Source organism: Lissotriton helveticus, chromosome 7 (assembly GCF_964261635.1).
Source record: "Lissotriton helveticus chromosome 7, aLisHel1.1, whole genome shotgun sequence".
In the NCBI taxonomy this organism is placed as follows: domain Eukaryota; kingdom Metazoa; phylum Chordata; class Amphibia; order Caudata; family Salamandridae; genus Lissotriton; species Lissotriton helveticus.
In genome coordinates, this window is record NC_136068.1 from 280,790,749 (window position 1) to 280,810,817 (window position 20,069).

Below are 20,069 nucleotides of genomic sequence, written 5' to 3' on the forward strand. Positions count from 1 at the left end.
TTAATAGGACAAATTTAATGGTATTTGAGATGCTTCCAGTCGTAAAGTTCGTACCAGTAGGAAGTAATGTATTTAAATAGTACTATGTTGATAAATTTGACAAATTGAATTGGGATCATTATGGTGTTTTTTGAAAATATTAAGTTATCTCTTTCTATTTTAGAGGAATATAACCATAGGATAATGCATTAAATACATTCAAGTTTTAATAATCTGATTCTATAGTTTTCTTTTCATTTCAAGAGAAAAATATGAATGATTGATCTAAATGAAATGCACATTCTGGATAGAGAAAGACTGAAAGAATGGAGACGCAATACAGAGTCAAAGCACAACAAAAGACAAAAAAACACCACAGCAGTCCATAGGTAAACTCTATCAGGATGTTCTACATGCTATAGAAACAGAAAAGTGAGAATTTCCGAGGACCACATTTCAGTGTGGTAAATAAATAAATAATACCTCTCTTTTTGACTAGACATATATCATAACAGATAGCTCAATAAATAAGAGTCAAGATTCGAGGTAGTAGGAGTTTCGCAGGTTTATTACAGCATAAGGACAGGAACAGGACAACCTGCATAGGAATAGGATGACAGGGCCCAGCAGCTGCTGGGGCTGGATTTGGAATGAGCGCGCTGACTTTTAATAACAATACATGAGCATATATACATAACGCAAACACATAGCATTACATTGCAGTAGGCGTAGCAGTGGGTGGAGCAGAAGGCGTGACGCGTAGCAGTCGCGAAAGATAAGGGCGAAAGTAGGTGTAACTGGGCGTATACATAGACATGTGATGCAAACGTAACAGAATATGTCATGAATGGGGCGGAAACCATGGAGGGGGCTACCTAAGGAGCCGGGACCTCTAACCTGATAGTGCGCGCAAACTGGCAATGACGTATCACTAGGAGAAGCTGGGGGCTATGAACTCTGTGCTAGGAGCAGAGACTGAAGTCTGGAGAGTCAGGGCGACATGTACCTAAACAGTATCTAGTATCTGATGTTTAGAGAACATGTTGATATAAACTAGAAGTCAAGAGGGGAAAGGCTAACAGACTCTAAGACTGGACCATGCATTATTCTACATGTAGTGCGTGATGAAGAATATTAAATGACCATTAAATGCAGTATTTCTCTAACGTGGAGACGTGAAGGCTAGACAATGACGGAAACTATTGATGCGATTCAGTAGCTTAGGAATGCAGAGAAGGAGGACTGAACTGATAACTGGAATCATAACATATTCTTGGCAGACTCAGAGACTGAGCCGGGCACTGCAAGGCAGGAAGTAAGTGAAGGGTCGAGGATACAGGTGGGGGCTGTATCGCTCCTCAGCGAGGCTTCAGGAGACAGGAGCTGAATCTGGTGTCCAGGCCCTTTTGAGGCCTAGAAACGGAGACTTTATAATAGAATAACGTGCACACTGAGAAACGTGGCAACGTAGCTTTACATAGGCCTGATATTCGTAGTATTCACGAGGACTGGAAACTGGCATACTAGAGGTGGACACAACTGTAATTGCGTCATTAATCGAACATGGGGAATGCATATGCATATTTAATCATGCACACATAACATATGATGGATGGCACGTAGGGACACAGAACATGGCAAAATTTACTTTTCCACATTCCCTCCTTGTCACTACGTTTCCATCAGGAAACATCAATATTCATGATACCATCTATCATTTCATACAGTATCATTTGTTCGTCTCGAATTATCCTGGAACGGGATGTAGAACGGGGCTTGGGACTAGGAATACAAGAGGTAGCACAAATGCCGCAAATCGCAGGGCCACATTGTATACAGAGGCAGCAGCTGAATATGATCGCTACTGAAATACCTAGAAAGGACAATATTTTCCATCCCCAGGCGGAAATTATATTCCAGAACCAACCGGACCATGTCCAGGTGCCTGGATCTTGGTGTATCAGATGGGCAATTTTATGGAGTCTGGTTATAGCTGAATAAACAGACGGCGCGTTATTTGGAATGAAAATGCAGCAACTAGATCCGATGACTCTACAGGCCCCGCCCCTATCGGCCAGTATGACGTCAAGGACGAGACGATTCTGTAAAACGACAAATCTCATAGCAGATTGCTCTTCGGTTAAGTTACCTAGAGCAGAGGCAGTCTCATTTACTACAGCTTCGAGGGTTCTGGTTAACCTACGGATCAGTTTACTATTCTGGATAGGTCCTATAAAGAAGAAGAAACCTCTGTTGAAATCTGTATACTGTTCTAGAGCAGTTTCAGTATAATCGACAATTGGGGACTCCCTTTTATGTCTAATGTGTACTAGATGTGTATTCCTATGATAATCAGGTGGGGCTAGAAAAACTGGTGGCAGTAGGAAGGCAATGTAACAGGTTCCCTCCCAATCGAGGGGCAGAAGAACATATGCGGTTTGACCACAAATAAAATAAGAATGACGTGAAGCTTTGAAAATAGATTTCCCACTGTCACTATACTTGACAATAGTAGTACAATCACTATGTCCTACGTGTATGGAACCATTATTTCGGACACATAATTCGCCTTTGACTGGTAGTACTGAAATAGCAGGTAAGTCTGGAGTGGTATCAGATTGAACATTCAGGACCATAAAATTCGACGAATAGTTTCCTAGATTATATACTTCATTTTCTAGATCTAACCCTGTTCTGTGGGGGAGACCTTGCTTGTCTGGAAAACATGTATTGTTAAGAAAAGATATATCTGTTGAGGATGACGTTAACGTGGACCATGCTCCACACGAACCATTATGTGAAAATGGATAAGGAAAAAGTGGCAGAACTCCCTTCGGGGTCTGGAAAGGGGGGAGTCGACCACACACCCAACAATTAGTGGTATTGCTGGACTGGTGTGAGTAATGTAACATGCGGATAAATGAGTTATTTCGCATAGCGAGGCGGTAAGACAGTTCATGAGGGGGCAGGTCACTAAACGTGTGCTCTACTGTAGCATTAGCAGACTTATTTACATGTGAAACTGGGAAACATAGGTAAAATGCATAACTGGTGCAGGAAATCATAAGGCTGGAAAACAATATGAAACATAGAAAAACGATACATCGGATTGAGTTTTGACTAACTCTCTCACTATGGGGGTCTATTTTATACATGTCAGAAACAGTCTAACCGTTTCACCTAGGGGAGGACTTAGACAATCAAACTGACTGACTTATTTTACTAGACCGGAGTTTTAGCTTATACTCCTGTTGCGGAGTTTTCTCTAACAGGGGAGGGGTTGTAGCAATGTCTTTTGCGGGACAGTCCTTGAGAACAATATTTTGGCAATCCTTCAAATCCTGGGAAATGTTCTTTAAGACGGGTTTCAGTCCATTAAAAAGTTTGACATGAGAAAGGTGTACCCAGCCTTTGCGTCCTTCCAACTTCACGGCTGTACGGGTGGTGAGGAGGACCTGTCGGGGCTCTTTCCAACGAGGCTCCAGCGGACTTGATCTGTCAAAGTTGCGGACCATCACCATGGATCCTGGAACGATTTCATGCGGTGCCACCTCGGTATTGTCTGGAAATGCGGCGGCAACCTGTGAACGACATGAGTTGAGGGCAGACATCAAGGAAGCTAGGTAATCTGTCAGCATATTACTTGAAACATCGGTAATACTTCGGGGTCTAGGAGTACCCCACATATTAGGGGGGCGGCCGAAAACGACCTCATACGGGGACAGACCTGATCTGGAATGTGCGACCATGCGCATATAAAACAAAGCGACTGGCAGAGCTACTGCAGCTCGTAAATGCTTGTTGAACCAAATGTTCTGGATACTGTCTAACATAGCTTTTTCTCCTAAATGTGCTGGACTATGTGCGGTATTAATAATGACTTGAACCATAGAGTCGGGGAGAAACCATGTGGCTCTACCCTTCGTTAACCATCCTTGATCTGTCTGGACCCCTCCTTGTTCGGACCATTTCTTGATTTCTTCGGGAGTAGCATGTAACTGTATGTCTATGACATCTTGTGTAGGGTCTTTAACTGTCATGCATGTAATCGGATCTGGAGTGTGGGTCATGTTAACTGGAATGTCTAGAGTCTGTGCTGTAAGCTTGGCTGTGCGATCTGCTAGATCATTACCTTGGGAAATAATGTCAGTAACTTTCGTATGTGCTTTGCACTTCATGATAGCAATAGATGTCGGCAAATGTATGGCATCTAACAGAGCTTGAATAAGGAGACCATGCTGAATCTTGGTTCCATGAGAAGTCATGAAACCTCTCTCCTGCCAGAGCACTCCGAAGTCGTGTACAACTCCAAATGCGTAACGTGAATCTGTGTAAACATTAACTTTCTGGTTCTTGGCATGTATACAGGCTTGTGTCAGAGCAACTAGCTCTGCTGCTTGAGCGGACAGGGTGTCAATACGGTGTGTTTCAATAACTTCGGTGTCAGTAGTCACTGCATACGCGGCGACTAGTTCTCCTGTACTTGTTCTCATACATGAACCATCCACATAAAGTGTCAGGTCGGGGTCTGGTAACGGAATATCTGTCAGATCTTGTCTTGGCTTTGTCGTAATGTTAACTACTTCCACACAGTCATGTGGGTCAGGATTCGAAGTAACTGATGGTAACAGTGTAGCAGGATTTAAAATGTTGCAGCGTCTGATTTCTATGTGAGGCTGGAACAGTGTCAATTCATAACCTGTTAAACGTGCAATTGTCAAGTGCTGAGTTTGTGTTCGGTTTAAAAGAACTTCCACAGAATGTGGAACTTGTACTGTCAAGGAGTGTCCTAAGACTATGCAATCACTTTGTCTGATAGCTAGGGCTGTGGCTGCAACTGACTTGAGGCACGCAGGCAGAGCCTGGGCTACAGGATCTAATGTGCTCGAAAAATAAGCACAGGGCTTGTATTGTCCTGCTTGATCTTGTGTGAGAACAGATAATGCTGTACCTTCACGTTCAGTAACGAAAAGTGTAAAAGGCTTACTGTAGTTCGGTGTTGCTAGAACTGGAGCTTGGCATAGGGCTTTCTTTAACTCATTGAAACTAAGTGTATGTTCAGATGTCCAAGGGAGGACAGTCGATACGGCTGCCTCCTGTGTCGTTAACTGTATCAGTGGTTTGGCTAGAAATGCATACTGGGGAATCCATTATCTGCAGTAAGAAGTAAGGCCGATAAAAGCACGTACCTCCTTCTGGGTCTTGGGCTGAGGAAGACTCGCTATTAACTGGATACGGTCTGGTGTCAACTGCCTACCCCTCTTGGACAGTAAGTGTCCTAAGTAGACCACTTGCTGGACACAGAATTGAAGCTTAGAAGGGGACACCTTGTGCCCCATCTCGGCTAGGAAATACAAGACTGTAAGTGATGCTCGCTCGCAAGCACGTTCAGAACGGGCTGTGATCAGTAGATCATCGACATACTGGAGCAGGGCAGTGTCAGTTGGCATGTGAATGTTGTCTAGTTGTCTCTTGAGTGCTTGACTGTAAATACTAGGACTTTCTGTGAAACCTTGAGGAGCTCGTGTAAACATATGCTCCTTCCATTTAAACAAAATCCGAAAAGGAACTGGCTGTCTGGATGAATAGGAACACTGAAAAATGCGTTCTTGAGGTCTATGACAGTGAAGAACGTGGCTTCGGAATCAATGGCTGTCAATAGGGAAGAGATGTCTGGGACAACTGGGTACTGCGGAATAATACATTTATTAAGCTCTCGTAGGTCAATCACTAATCGATATACTGGGGGTGCATTTGGATCAGTACGTTTCATGACTGGAATGATCGGAGAATTGCATACGTTGGAGTCAGTTTCTACAACTACTCCTTGAGCGATGAGCTCGTCAATAATTTTGGATAAGGCTGCAACAGCCTCAGGTGGCAATCTGTACTGTCTGATTCGTGGTAACACTACACCTGGCTTGAGAGTCACACGATAGGGTGTGATTTGCATGTAACCTACATCAGTTGGACCTTGCGCCCATAGATGCTGCGGAACTTTAGACAGTCTTGAATCAAAATCTCGTAATACATAGTGACCCTTAAAGTCACGTAGGAACAATCGTATTCCCTCTGGGGAACAGCATATAACTGCACCTAACTCTTTCAGTGTTTTAATGCCTAATAGGTTTTCTGGACATGACTTAGTAAGTAACAGATCAGTAGTGCGGGACAATGGACCTACTTCTAGAGAAACTGGTTTTGAAATCTCATTTACGATAGGTTTTCCTGAAAATCCAAGGGAAACATTTCTTGAGCCTGAGAGCGGAGCCCCTGGAACTTCGGCGTGACTAATTGTGGTCCTACTTGCCCCTGTATCAATCAAAAACTTTCTGTCTTTCCCTAATACTTGACTGTGAACATAGGGACCTTCTTGATCTACAGGTATCTCGATGAGAGGCAAGCCTACCTCCCTCTCTAGGCTGTTTCATGAATACTGCTGGTACTCTGGATACTCAGACTGTGCATACTGGTACATCTGCGATGTAACATGCTGTGTTGCAGCAATAGGCTGCGGTGCTGTAACTGTCTGTGGTGCATTCTGTGACTGAGGAATCTGGGAAACTTGTTCTTGTCTAGGCGGACGTGGTCTTTCTTTAGTCTTACCAGTAGCTATGTTGTGTTTCAGAACTGCACACTCATTTATAAAATGACCTGGCTGTTTACAATAATTGCAGTTCCCTTTAACGGGAGCTGCAGGATGACTGGCTTGATTCGGACCCCTCTTCTGACTGTCTTGAGGAACAGATTGTGCAACTAGTACTTTCATTTTCGTATCTTTCATACGTTTTCTTTCATGTTCTTGCTCTTCTCTGATTCTATTCTGATGATATTGAAGCATCTGCAACATCTGGGACGGGGTATTAGCTTGCCAGGTACTTTCGACTTTCAGAACTCGATTTTTAATTTGTGGGCTTGAATTCTCGACTAATTTGGTAACAAAAAGGTGAGGGTATGACTCACTACTTGTCTTGAGGCCACTGTTGATGCTGAAACATTTTTCAAATCTAGAATAAAAATCACTAATATCCTCATCTTGCTTCTGTTTACAGGCTGAGATTGCATCCCAGTCTTCTTTTCTAGTTGTCAATAATCTGGGTAGAACTTGTATCAATAATTCTGGTAATTCTTTACATTTATCTCCAAGGCCGGTACCTGGTACTCGTGCCTTATCTTCAGCTTCTAGGACTGCCCAATCAATCTTTTTCTCTCCCACCTCCCATTCTTTTTCCTTGAGCTTTTCATACACCCCTGCGAGCAACAGGACCTTTAACATTTTAATGATATCTGGGTATGTGTATTCTCCCATACGGAGCATGTCTTTTAGTTCTCTATGGAACCCTGCTGGATCTTTGTCATGACAGGGAATTAATTTCTTCATCTCGAGGAGTTCCATCTTTGTTATTGGGGTGTATACAAACACTCGCTGCATTTCGCCACCCGTTCCTTTAACTGGGTGGACTTCTCGTAACGGATTCTGTCTCTCCATGTAAAATGGTTTACCTTCTGGAGGTGAGACATGAACAAAATGCGGGTTCAGAAACGTTCTATATTTGTGACGCTGTTCTAGAATGACACTAATTAAATCGGTACCTAAACCTTTCCATCTATACTGGAGTAACTCGTTCAGGATATCATGTAACGGGCCTGGATCAGAGTGCTGACCCTCATACAATGTAATGAGGTGCTGGATCATATACATACCCGTCAGTCGTTGTTCGGCTGGGGGCATTTTCAGAAACATTTGTGCCACTATTTCGTCTGGAAAAGTGGTAGAATCAGTAATCCATCGGACTGCTGATCGGGCTAGTTCTTGTTCATGCATGGTACTTAACTCACTGTAACCGATTCGTGATTTCAGAATGTGATCGGTAGCTTGGAATACTTGTTCTAGTGAACCTTGTTCTGGTGCTGGAGAATGAAAAATAGACTTGTGTTCTAGGCGTAAATGGCGATCTGGAAATCTAGATTTTCCTACATACGCTATTCTGGCGGGATTCTCGTCCTCTACCTCTTCAGTATCAGAGTTACTTTCTTTCTCGCTTACTTGTGCTGCTTTACGCTGTTCGTGTAATTTTATTATTTCTCTACGGATTTTCTTGTACATACTCTCCATAGCACCGACGGTCTTGTGCTTACCCTCGGCTATATTATCACTCCACCTTGTCAGGATTTTCATTTCGCCTTGATCTTTAGACGGGTAATCTTGTTCTCTTATTAGACAATTGATCAGAAACTTTAATATCATGAGCTGGATCTCGGCTTTCCTTTGAGACATGGCCTCGCTAATGCTTTCTGGATCATCCCCTGTACGGATGAAACGATATATTCTGTCTAGATCTTCTTTCATATTCGGTAAGGTGACTAGATACTCGGCCACCTTTCTTACGCGGAATGAATATAAAACCATATTATCCTCGCCTGGGACTGGATCATAGCCGCATTCGGCAAGGGATTTTCTTATTTCTGCTACAGTCTGATGTCTAGGCGTACGCTGTGACGCTTGCGCATGTAATTCGGATAACGTTAAACGCTTATGTGGCGGCGGGGTTTGAGGAGTACCTCCCCCTGCGGCCCCTAAACTAGAGTCGTCTACTGAGGCTCTTCGTCCTGGCAGAGTGGGAAATGGAAATGTAGGCTGGACTTGTATGGCGGGCTGGACCGGGGGTACCGTAACAGGTACTCCGGTGTCTGGAGGAGCGGGAAGTGCCTGATTTACAGGGACTGGCGGAGCGCGAACAGGATTTGCATATTCTGGGACTGTGTCGTCCAAATAGGACGAAATAAAAATATCAGCTGCGGTCTGTTTGTGACGTAGCTTGGTCGGAACTAATGGTGGCGGGAAATTACTGGATGCCTCTGGGGTCGCTTTTGGCAAGCCCTCGGCAAGAAGAGGATACATACCCCTAATAAGGGCATGCCTCTGTCTGTCTGACTGTTCGGCTTTGACTTGTTCACCTATCTCGATTAGTTCTTTTTCTTGTGCTCGTTCTAAGGATTCTCTACTTAATTCTGACTTTCTGATTTCCTTTTCAGTTCTTTTATGAGCTTCTTTGCGCCATAACTCGATGGCATCTTTCTGTGACTGGCTTTCTTTTTCCATAATGCTTCTTCTACTCGCATGATGCACTCGGCATCCCATGTACCCGATACGGGCCATCTATACTTTTCTTCTAACTGTTTGGTATACTCTACCCATAAATCTAGATACAATATGGCGCTTATGCCATGCTTCTGATACATAAAGTGACCTGGACTGTCCCTCGGCGGAACAGGAACTGCTTCTTCTAACAAACCTTTTCTAGTTTTTAGCTGACGTAATCTCGAAAAGAGAGACATTGTAAACTTGAATCGGAACACAATACAATACACGAGGAACAATAACAACTGGGAAAACAATTCAGGCATACCACGACATTGGAAATACATTGAACAGCATCATAACATAACAGTTCGGACAGAATGTTACCTGGAATACTGAGAACAGAAACACAAGAATTTCTCGAGAACGGAACAGACTAGAGTTACTGGATGCACTGCTGAAACAGTACGGAACATACCGGTCCCATAAAGGGACGCATCAAGACCCGTATCCACCTAGGTGAACACTTCGTTTGTGAGTCTGTGTACCACCAACCCACGGACCAGAGTCAATTTAGATTGACCCTGTCTAGATACTACCCCAGTAATGGTACTCACCGGGCAGCAAGAACGGAAAGCCTCGGATCGGACTGGACTGCTACGACGACGGACGACGAACTTCGGACTTCAGTTACGGGTGGACCTTCGGATACCTCGGACCTTGGACTCTTGGCTTGGGCTCTGGTCGGGACTCGCCGCGTTCCTCCACCGTCTCGTTTGGATGCTGGACCGCCTCCTCCGTCTCCTCCGTGGGCCTGAGGGATACTTGAAGCAGAAATATCTGCCGGTGCACAGAAGAGTTCCGTCACGACTGCAGAGGGTCAGGGGGTCGGCGTGGCTTCACCGACGCGTGGGGAAAGGGCAAGTCCCTGTTCGGGCGCCATTATGTGGTAAATAAATAAATAATACCTCTCTTTTTGACTAGACATATATCATAACAGATAGCTCAATAAATAAGAGTCAAGATTCGAGGTAGTAGGAGTTTCGCAGGTTTATTACAGCATAAGGACAGGAACAGGACAACCTGCATAGGAATAGGATGACAGGGCCCAGCAGCTGCTGGGGCTGGATCTGGGATGAGCGCGCTGACTTTTAATAACAATACATGAGCATATATACATAACGCAAACACATAGCATTACATTGCAGTAGGCGTAGCAGTGGGTGGAGCAGAAGGCGTGACGCGTAGCAGTCGCGAAAGATAAGGGCGAAAGTAGGTGTAACTGGGCGTATACATAGACATGTGATGCAAACGTAACAGAATATGTCATGAATGGGGCGGAAACCATGGAGGGGGCTACCTAAGGAGCCGGGACCTCTAACCTGATAGTGCGCGCAAACTGGCAATGACGTATCACTAGGAGAAGCTGGGGGCTATGAACTCTGTGCTAGGAGCAGAGACTGAAGTCTGGAGAGTCAGGGCGACATGTACCTAAACAGTATCTAGTATCTGATGTTTAGAGAACATGTTGATATAAACTAGAAGTCAAGAGGGGAAAGGCTAACAGACTCTAAGACTGGACCATGCATTATTCTACATGTAGTGCGTGATGAAGAATATTAAATGACCATTAAATGCAGTATTTCTCTAACGTGGAGACGTGAAGGCTAGACAATGACGGAAACTATTGATGCGATTCAGTAGCTTAGGAATGCAGAGAAGGAGGACTGAACTGATAACTGGAATCATAACATATTCTTGGCAGACTCAGAGACTGAGCCGGGCACTGCAAGGCAGGAAGTAAGTGAAGGGTCGAGGATACAGGTGGGGGCTGTATCGCTCCTCAGCGAGGCTTCAGGAGACAGGAGCTGAATCTGGTGTCCAGGCCCTTTTGAGGCCTTGAAACGGAGACTTTATAATAGAATAACGTGCACACTGAGAAACGTGGCAACGTAGCTTTACATAGGCCTGATATTCGTAGTATTCACGAGGACTGGAAACTGGCATACTAGAGGTGGACACAACTGTAATTGCGTCATTAATCGAACATGGGGAATGCATATGCATATTTAATCATGCACACATAACATATGATGGATGGCACGTAGGGACACAGAACATGGCAAAATTTACTTTTCCACATCAGAACAACTGCGTCTTCACCAAAGATAAGAAATCTCAAGCTCACCATTGCGCTGATAACTCTGCTCACGTAGACGGGATTATTTCTCTGTGTACAATCTAAGGATGGTTCCTTGCAGTGCTCCAAACTCTTATCCAGAATGGTGAGACACAAATCCAGAATTTTGTTTTCAAACTAACAATAAAAAAATCACATAAATGTTAGGAAAATAATTATTTAGCTTCTTCAGAAGTATATTTCTGAGCTCTTTCACTGTCACTAAAGTCCTCCCTTCAAGAATGGCTCTCATATCATAGCAGCCAGGCACTAGTACTGCTCAGAGATAGTAGTCAGTAAAATGGCAAGCTGGGTGAGTGTATAACTGGAAGCAAAACCTATTCTATAGAGAGTTAGAGAACCCCTGCAAAAGGGGGGAGTAGAATACATCAAATAGCTTACTCTTATGCTACCCATTAACAACAGTATAACAGTTCCTTTTATACTTTGTGCATCCAAAGAGAATGTGATATATCTGAAGACCATGAAGATTAAAAGGGGAAATATAGAATACATGCCTACAGTATAATCATAAAAGCAGAGAAACGCACAGATTTAAATCAATTAAACTTATTGCAGCTTTATGACCAACTCTGACTGTAATCCCTAATCCGAATCTTAACCAGCAATACTGCCCTGAGCCCTAATCCTACACCATGACCCAAAAACCTACTATTCCTAAACCAAAATCCCAAACTTAATCACATTTCAATATTTTAAATGTCATATTGTCTGCTACCTGCGAACTTCAATGAAATAGGTTTTCTATACTTTATTTCTGGTTCTTTAAGATACCTCATACTTTTACTTCAGGACAATAATTAAAGTATTTGTACCTAACTTTTATTTATCTTTAACCCTTTCCTAAGCTCTACCAAGTTTTTGCAGCTACGTATCATTCTATACCAAATGAGAAGGGATGGCTCTTTTGAAGAGATTTTATTGAACAATCTAATGCCTGTATCTTCTCGCTGTACTTTATGTTGGCGCCTGGAAAATATCCACAGTTTCATGTTTTCTATCTGACTTGTCTTATCACCTTTTTTGTTGAATGATCTGAACGTACCTGGCCAAAATTCCATCCTATCTCTGTAATGTACTTATCATGACCCCGGTAGATAATTCCTGAGTCATTCAGAACATACTCCTTCCTTTCGACATCGATGGGCATAAATACATCATCATCTGAAAAAACAAGGCGAAAATATTATTTACATTTTCCAGGGATCTAAAATGTGTGTGTTCATTTTATATAACTGTTTTAATTTTTTTCAACGTATGTGTTATTTCTTTCTTAGTGTGTACAAATCTTTCTTATATTTACAGTTTGAGTCTTCAATTTGTTTGCTCCATTGCCATGTAACAGTCCCACCTTCATTTGTGTAGTGCAACAGAAATTACACTCTCTAGGAATATGAGCGTAGCCTAGTGCAGCATATTCTAAACTGGAGAAACAGGGAACTAAAGAAGAGTATGAGAAAATGAGATTAATATCCAGTTGGCACGCAATTAGCAATAATAGAGCTAAAGAACAATGGGCCCCATTCATAAAGATAAAATGAAATGAAAGTCTAACATGACGACCTTCGGCATCCACAAAGAGCATTTGCTACTCGTAAATGCCCTTTGTGAATACTGAAAGTCATAAAGTCGTAAAGTCGTAAAGTATAACCTTTGATAAAAAATGCCCTTTGTAAATACCAAAAGTGGTGAAGTTAGACTTTTGTCTCAGTTTACTTTTGTGAAATTGGCCCAATATATTTAAAGTATTAAAAGAACCACATGACTAGTCTCCATATAACAAAGTAAAAAAAAGCAACATTAAACACATGGAACTCTATGGAACAGCCAACGGATGAGGCCCATAGTACCATTTACCGAATGAAAATTTGACTGACCAAAACTTCCCTTCCTTCTCTCACTGTATATAAGTCACGATTCAATCACTGCACGATACATCACTAAGCACTTGAACTTCACTGTTCCCACAACTGATGCGCCGTTTATATTATATAAACAGTTTTTTCAATGAAAATAAGGTATTTTTTAATGCAAATAGTTCATATACAATAGCCTGCGATACCTGATATGGTTTGGATTTGTTTAATTGTATGATTTATTCATTATTGTGTTTGGCTTTTGGCTTTGTGGCTCGGATTATCCCTTTGTGAAAGAAATTAAGTGTTAACTATTCAGTAGAATGTGTTAAGAAATTTGTCTGAACCCGACAGGACCACTGCAGATTTGTTTGATCATCAGTTTATGGACTTTTCACTGTTGGTGCATCTCCCTAAATATGTTTCACCCATGGTAATCACATGGACTGTGCAAGTTTACCACCAGTATCTTCCTTTAAAGATAAGGCCACTGCAACTCAGCTATGGTACATGTGAACACCGGCACATGCCTGTGCACATGGTTGCGTGCTGCGAGTGTAAGATTACCATCATGCACAGCCTGGTAACAGCACACAAGTAGCCTGGCACATAAGGGACTCTGCAGGGTGAGACTTTGACCTGAGATAGGCCTTATAATATTAGTGGTCACTTACAGGTAGAGTCAGTATGATTTATTATCTTGTCTGCAGTGACATTTTATTATATAAAAAGGGCAAAAAGTGCTTTAGAGTGCAGTTTTGCTTCCCTTAGGTCTATACAGTCCCATGAGGTTTTAAACTGGGGTGTACATGGAAAACAGGCACCTAGTTCATATTCGCAGGTCCCTAGATCATACATGTACATCTTTTGGGTCATCCAGATTTGTCATTTTTCTATGGCTCTGCTTAAGATCAGAGCCCAGACCTTTTGTCCCCCAGCTGGACCAAGTTAATTACAGAGGAAACAAAGGCCCCCCAACACAAAGGTACTAATATACAGTGCTTACCTCAGCTCCTGAAGAGAAATGAGTGGGGACGAAAATGTGCCTCTGTTAATTACCTGTTACACTTTATCGGGGCTGGGGACAGTCTAGGCCCACTGAACAAAAGAGGATGTCCATACAAATGGAGCCAACGCTGTTGGGGGGGCTCCTTGAAACGTTGATGGGAAAGGCCTAGCAATGATGTTAGCTAGGAGCACAGGTGAGGCCCCAAGAGCAAATGTGACCAGTGACTCCTAGATGACACCTTCTTGAACTCTCCCAGCATGCTGTGCAGGAGGGTTGGGACAGAGGAGGAGAGGTGTTGTGGAACTCTAGGATTGGCCAGGGTTGCCATGTTCTAGAACCATCCACACCTTTTTAAAAACTCTTGCACAAGGGGGAGATAGTTCTGTTTTAGTCTGTATTTGCTTTTTGCTGCTGGACCAAAGGACTGCGACAGCCTTAGCATCTGGAAGGAGAAACCTACTGATGCCAAAAAGACTAAGGGCTCTGCTCTAGTTGACCCCAGGACCACTGAGTTTCTCTAAGGGCCAGTGAGGCTTGCCTTCTTACACCGCCTGGGACCTGTTGGGGAAACATCTGGACTTCTGAGTCCAGGGACAAAGATCAGGAAGAAAGCTGGCACAAAGAGACTATGGAATCGCTCCTTGTAGATTACACCACTTTTAAAACCAGGTGGCCTGCTTGAACTGCTCCTGGTGGCAAGAACTCACCACCCTGTGTAAATTGTGTCCATGGTCATCCAAACCAGCCCAATAGGGCATGAGTTATGGCCTTTTAAAGGTTGGTGAACATTGACTTTTCTGGGAAACAGTCTCATGGAGCTCTGCTCACAAGCTGAAAATAACCCTTGAGTGGGGCAGGACCTGGCAGTTGGTGTAAGGAGTATCTTTGATTTTTACCCAAGTGTGGATCATGCGTGGGGCCCTCAACTGAGGCTCATTCCTGCCACCAGGGGTTCCCCAATCTGCCTAGGGGGCCAACCCAGTAAGGAAAAGGAGGCATGATGGAAAATGGCCCTCTCTGAAAGGTCACCCAAAACTTTTTGCCTTCCTCCTCCACTTTGGCTGAACTTTTTATGTTGGCCTTAAGACTCTGAGCGCCTTACTACTGCTAATCAGTGCTAAAGTGAATGTGCTTCTTCCTTAAACCTGTGTGCTACTGGTGTATACCTGATTGACATGTTTAATTTACTTGTAAGTCCTTTGTAAGGTAGTATATCATATACTCAGGGCCTGAAAGTTCAATGCTATTAGTCGGCTGTAGCACTTGTGGTTAATAATTTGGGGCCCAGCTACTGCTCATTATAGCTATCCACTGACAACTTCTTCGAAGGAAGAAATGGCTGTAAAGAGAAGCCCTTCTGCAACTTCTCAGCCTAGTAATGTGTCTGAGAAAAAAAAGATTTGAAACTCGGGAAGCACAATGAGGGTTTCAGCGTCAAAAGAGAGGAGAGATAAGGCCTGACAAGGGACAAGTCATAAGAAAATGATGATACTGGGTCATGACCCAGTCCTCTTCCTCAAGGATTTGAGTTCTGACACCCTGGTAAAGAAAGGAGTGTTCCTAGAGCTGAAATAAAAACTGGGTTACATATTTACAAAAGTGTCTTTGTTATCTCACCGTGCAAAGCAATGTAAAGCACCACAATGAAAAGACGACATATTTTCAAGGGCCAAAAAGTATTTTTCGGTCAAAAGTTGACACTCAGTGAACACCAAAGTCTCTTTGCATCAACTCCATATTAATTTACATAATAGTGGCGTGTCTAGCGTGGAACAGCGTGAAAACCATCGGTTTTGGCACAAAGCCGTTTATACTAAAGTAGTGTGTGAACCTGCTTTGCTCAAAATCCCAAAGTCTAGTTAAACCAATGGCAAGGAAGAAGTCAAGCGTTAAAGCATTTGAGGTCTCTAGTTTTAAGAGGTGTGCTTTACACTGAAGAGCACATTTACACCTGAATTGTTTTCCTCATGTAAGTATTTGTACTAGAAGGTGTACTTTGGATACTTAGCCTATACTACACACTGCTGGCTGAGCATTAAGCTCACCAGCCTTTTTGCAGTGCAAGCTTTCAATGTTCATTGAAGGCGCTCCAAAGGCAAGACCGTCTGCGCCCGTCCGCGCCTGACCGGGCCCAGGGCCAGGTACCTCTGCCCCAACTCCCTCAGCTCTCCGGCGCTACCCCAGAGAAAAACTACTCCAAATAAGGCATGCACCAAACTCACTATGCACCCACTCTATTGTCATGGAGGAACTGCAAATCAAATGCACCCACTGCTCTTACGAGCTTTCACATATGGGATCTCAACATCCAGCAAGCAAAACGTTTAGCATGGCCCTACTGAACTGCAGATCCTTAACCAAACATTCCCTGGAAATCTCTATCCTCCTACAGGACACAAATCAAGACGTTCTGTTCCTCACAGAGACCTGGCTTGGTCCAAACTCTGGCCCTTCCCCCGGGTTACCTGATCCAACACCTTGACAGAACTAATGGCAAAGGCGGTGGAATAGCAATCGTTTATAAAAACGTTCTAACCTTCAGCATCCTGGACAGCCCTATTTTAGACTGTGAAAATGCTCACTTCACCATTCAATTTACCCCCTCGAGTTCATTCTCTGGTATCCTTATCTATAGCCCCCCGGGAGCACAGGGACAATTCTGCAGCTCCCTACTGTAAAATACCCTCTCCCTGGCCAGTGCCTCACCTAACTTTAATCTTCTTGGTGACCTAAATCTGCACTTTGATGACCTATTGGATAAAATGGCTGGGGAATTCGCACTTGACCTAGCAGCCTACCAACTCCATCCTAAGATCCACCCAGCCACACACATGAAAGGCCATCTCTTAGACCCTATTTTTTCAAACTTAACTGAACTAAAAGGGCTGAAACCTTGCCCCATTCCATCGTCAGATCACTTCTTAGTGCCTTTCTTCTGGCACACACTCACCGAGAGCCCCCACATGCCAACCTCACGTACCCTAGAACGATCTTGGCCCATACTTGCTGTAGAGGACTGGAAGCATGAACTAGAACTAACCAAGCCCACATTTGACTCCGACCCATCAGCAGCAGACAACAAATTCTCCTCATGGATTGAGAACTCACTGGATATAGTTCTGCCCAGAAAAATCTTATTAAAAAAAAGCGGAACAAACAAATCCCCTTGGTTCACTCCAGAACTCCGTAATCTAAAAAAGAAATGTAAGAGATTAGAAAGAGCTTGGATGAAAGACTTCGCTAGCAATAAACAAATTGAATATAGATCAGCCATCACATCCTATAAAGCAGCCCAAAAAACAATGCAGGCCTCCTACTTCAAAGGAAAAATCCTATCCTCCTCCAATTCCTCAAGGGAAACATTTCGCATTGTCAAAAAATGTTTAAAGGTACGCGATCCACCACCCGCCCCTGACCCTTCCGGTCGCTGTTGCGACGAACTGGCAGAATTCTTCTCCACCAAAATTCAAAATATCCTAAAACTCCTCCCATCCAACCATAATGACCACCTCCTAGAGCCCCATTGTTCGAAACTCCAGAATAAAGACCACTGTTTAGAATCTGTCACCCCTCTCTCAGAGGAACTTCTCTCCCTCATATTAAAATCAATTAAGAGCAGTTGTCCGCTCGACCCTGCACCACTTAATATCTTACAATCAGCAGCGCCCACCATCAACTCCACCATTATCAACCTAATCAATGTCTCCCTCATTAAGGGCATCGTCCCCTTGAACTGGAAAAAGGCCACAGTAAAGGCACTGCTAAAAAAGTCCCACTTTGACCTCACGGAGTTGGGCAACTATCGCCCAATCTCCTTGCTACCAGGAAAAAGCAAGGTGGCGGAAAAATGTGTCAATGGCCAACTCTCCGCCCACCTCGAGTCCGAGGGACTACTTCACTCCTCTCAGACGGGTTTCCGCCCTGGCCAGGGCATGGAAACCGCACTGATAGCAGTGGTTGAAGAGGCGAGAAAGATCCTCAACTCAGGTAGATCCGCAGCAGTGATCCTCCTGGACCTGAGCGCAGCCTTCGACACGGTGAACCACCGTATTTTGGTGCACCGGCTCAACAAACTAGGAGTCACTGGCTCAGCCTTATCCTGGCTGAAATCGTTCCTGGAAAATAGAACCTTCTATATTTTCGAGGGTAACATTCGATACCGACCCCTTCCACTTCACTGTGGGGTTCCCCAGGGCTCGTCCCTGTCCTCTGCGCTTTTTAATGTGTACATGTCCCCACTGGCAGAAATAGTAGCCCCTTTTGGTATTAAATTGGTCACCTACGCAGACGATACCCAACTTATCGTCTCAATAAACCAGATGGATCAAGCCCTGTCAGATCTAGGCTTCTGCCTTAAAGAAATCACCTGCTGGATGTCCAGATCGCATCTCACACTTAACGGCGAAAAAACACAGCTCTTACTGCTGGGCAACCAGTCAAACCTCTTCCCTAATTCCATGTGGCCGGAATGTATGGGACCCACGCCCACCCCAAAAAAAGAGATTAAAAACCTGGTCATCTGGCTTGACCAGGACCTAACTTTTAAAACCCAAGCAAGGAAAACCGCTGAAATCTGCTCTATACTCTCCAGACTGGACTTCGGCAACACCTTCAATCTGAGCGCCCCTAAAACAGCCATTTCTCAACTCCAGGTATTCCAGAACTCGGCAGTGAGACTTCTTCCAGGCTCTAAAAGATGGTGCTCAGCCTAGCCCGCCCTAGGATCTCTCCACTGGCTCCCGACTCAGAAGAGAGTCAACTTTAAAGCCCTGTGCATCACGCACAAAATCTTCCAGGGCAAGGGTCCCCCCATCTAACACGACCTGATTAAACCTTATAAAGCCAATAGAATGCTACGTTCAGAATACCTCCACTTGGCCGATACCCTGAGAATCAAGACAGGAGGCCACCTCTTCTCCCACAATGCTTCCAAGCTCTGGAATTCCTTGCCTCTCAACATCCGCAAGGAAACCAACCTCCTGACCTTCTGCAAGCACTTGAAAACCTGGTTCTTCTCGTAATTTTCATCCTGTCTCTAGCCAACCCCACAGCACTGGGAGGCCTCCGGGTAGCCACGCGCATTATAATTTCCAATTCATTTAATTTCATCTAGTGCAGGGCCGGCTTTAGCACTGGTGGCGCCCAGTGTGGCAATCAATTTTGGTGCCCCCAACCACATGACCTCTGTAGGACTTGGCCCTTTTTGGCTAAAGTTCCCTAAACGTTTTGCTTTCCCCCAGACCTTTTTTCAGACATATTGTTGCCAACTTACATGCTTTAGACACTTTGCCACTGCTACAGAGTGTCAAAGTGCAAATGCTCCCTGTATAAAGTGTAATGGTAATTGGTTGTCCATGATTGGTATGTTTGCCTTACTAGTAAAGTCCCTAGTAAAGTGCACTATGTGTGCCCGGGATGGTAATGCAAATGCTACTAGTGGGCCTGCAGCACTAATTGTGCCACTCACACAAGTATGCTTAAAAAGGGAACTCAGGCCTGCCATTGCAGTGCCTGCGCGCAGTTTGTTAAACTGCCATGTTGTTCTGAAACGTACGCCCACTTACCAGACCTTACCCTTCCCTTTCTATGCACATCAGACACCCCTATGGTAGGTCCAGGCTACCCACTGGGCAGGGTGTAGTGAATGTGAAAGGTAGGACGTGTACCAAGGTGTGTACTATGTCTTGACAGTGAAATAATCTCTATTTCGTTTTTCACTGTTGAAAGGCCATCTTGCCCATAGGATAGAATGGGAAGGCTATGTAATATGTTTTCCGGCCTATCTTCCTAAAGGCTTAAGATGGAGAGGTGACGTTTAGTGTGCCTGAACTCGCAATGTAATAACACATCTTTTTATAAAGGTGGTTTTTGCATTGTGTGTTTAAAAGCCACTCTTTTAGAAGTGGCTGGGTTTTTGTGCTCTCATATTTCTGTGTGTCTCTT

General features: G+C 44.0%; 1 protein-coding gene across 1 annotated transcript in view; it reads right to left on the reverse strand.

Moving 5' to 3' along the window:
* Positions 1 to 20,069, reverse strand: part of LOC144766735 (protein-glutamine gamma-glutamyltransferase E-like) — a 361,753-nt gene that overhangs the window by 168,413 nt on the left and 173,271 nt on the right. Inside the window, exons 4-5 of the mRNA XM_078650488.1 lie at positions 12,307 to 12,425; positions 11,250 to 11,378 (exon numbers count right to left, since the gene is read on the reverse strand). Of these exons, the coding sequence (XP_078506614.1) occupies positions 11,250 to 11,378; positions 12,307 to 12,425 (248 nt within the window). The remainder of the gene's footprint in view (positions 1 to 11,249; positions 11,379 to 12,306; positions 12,426 to 20,069) is intronic.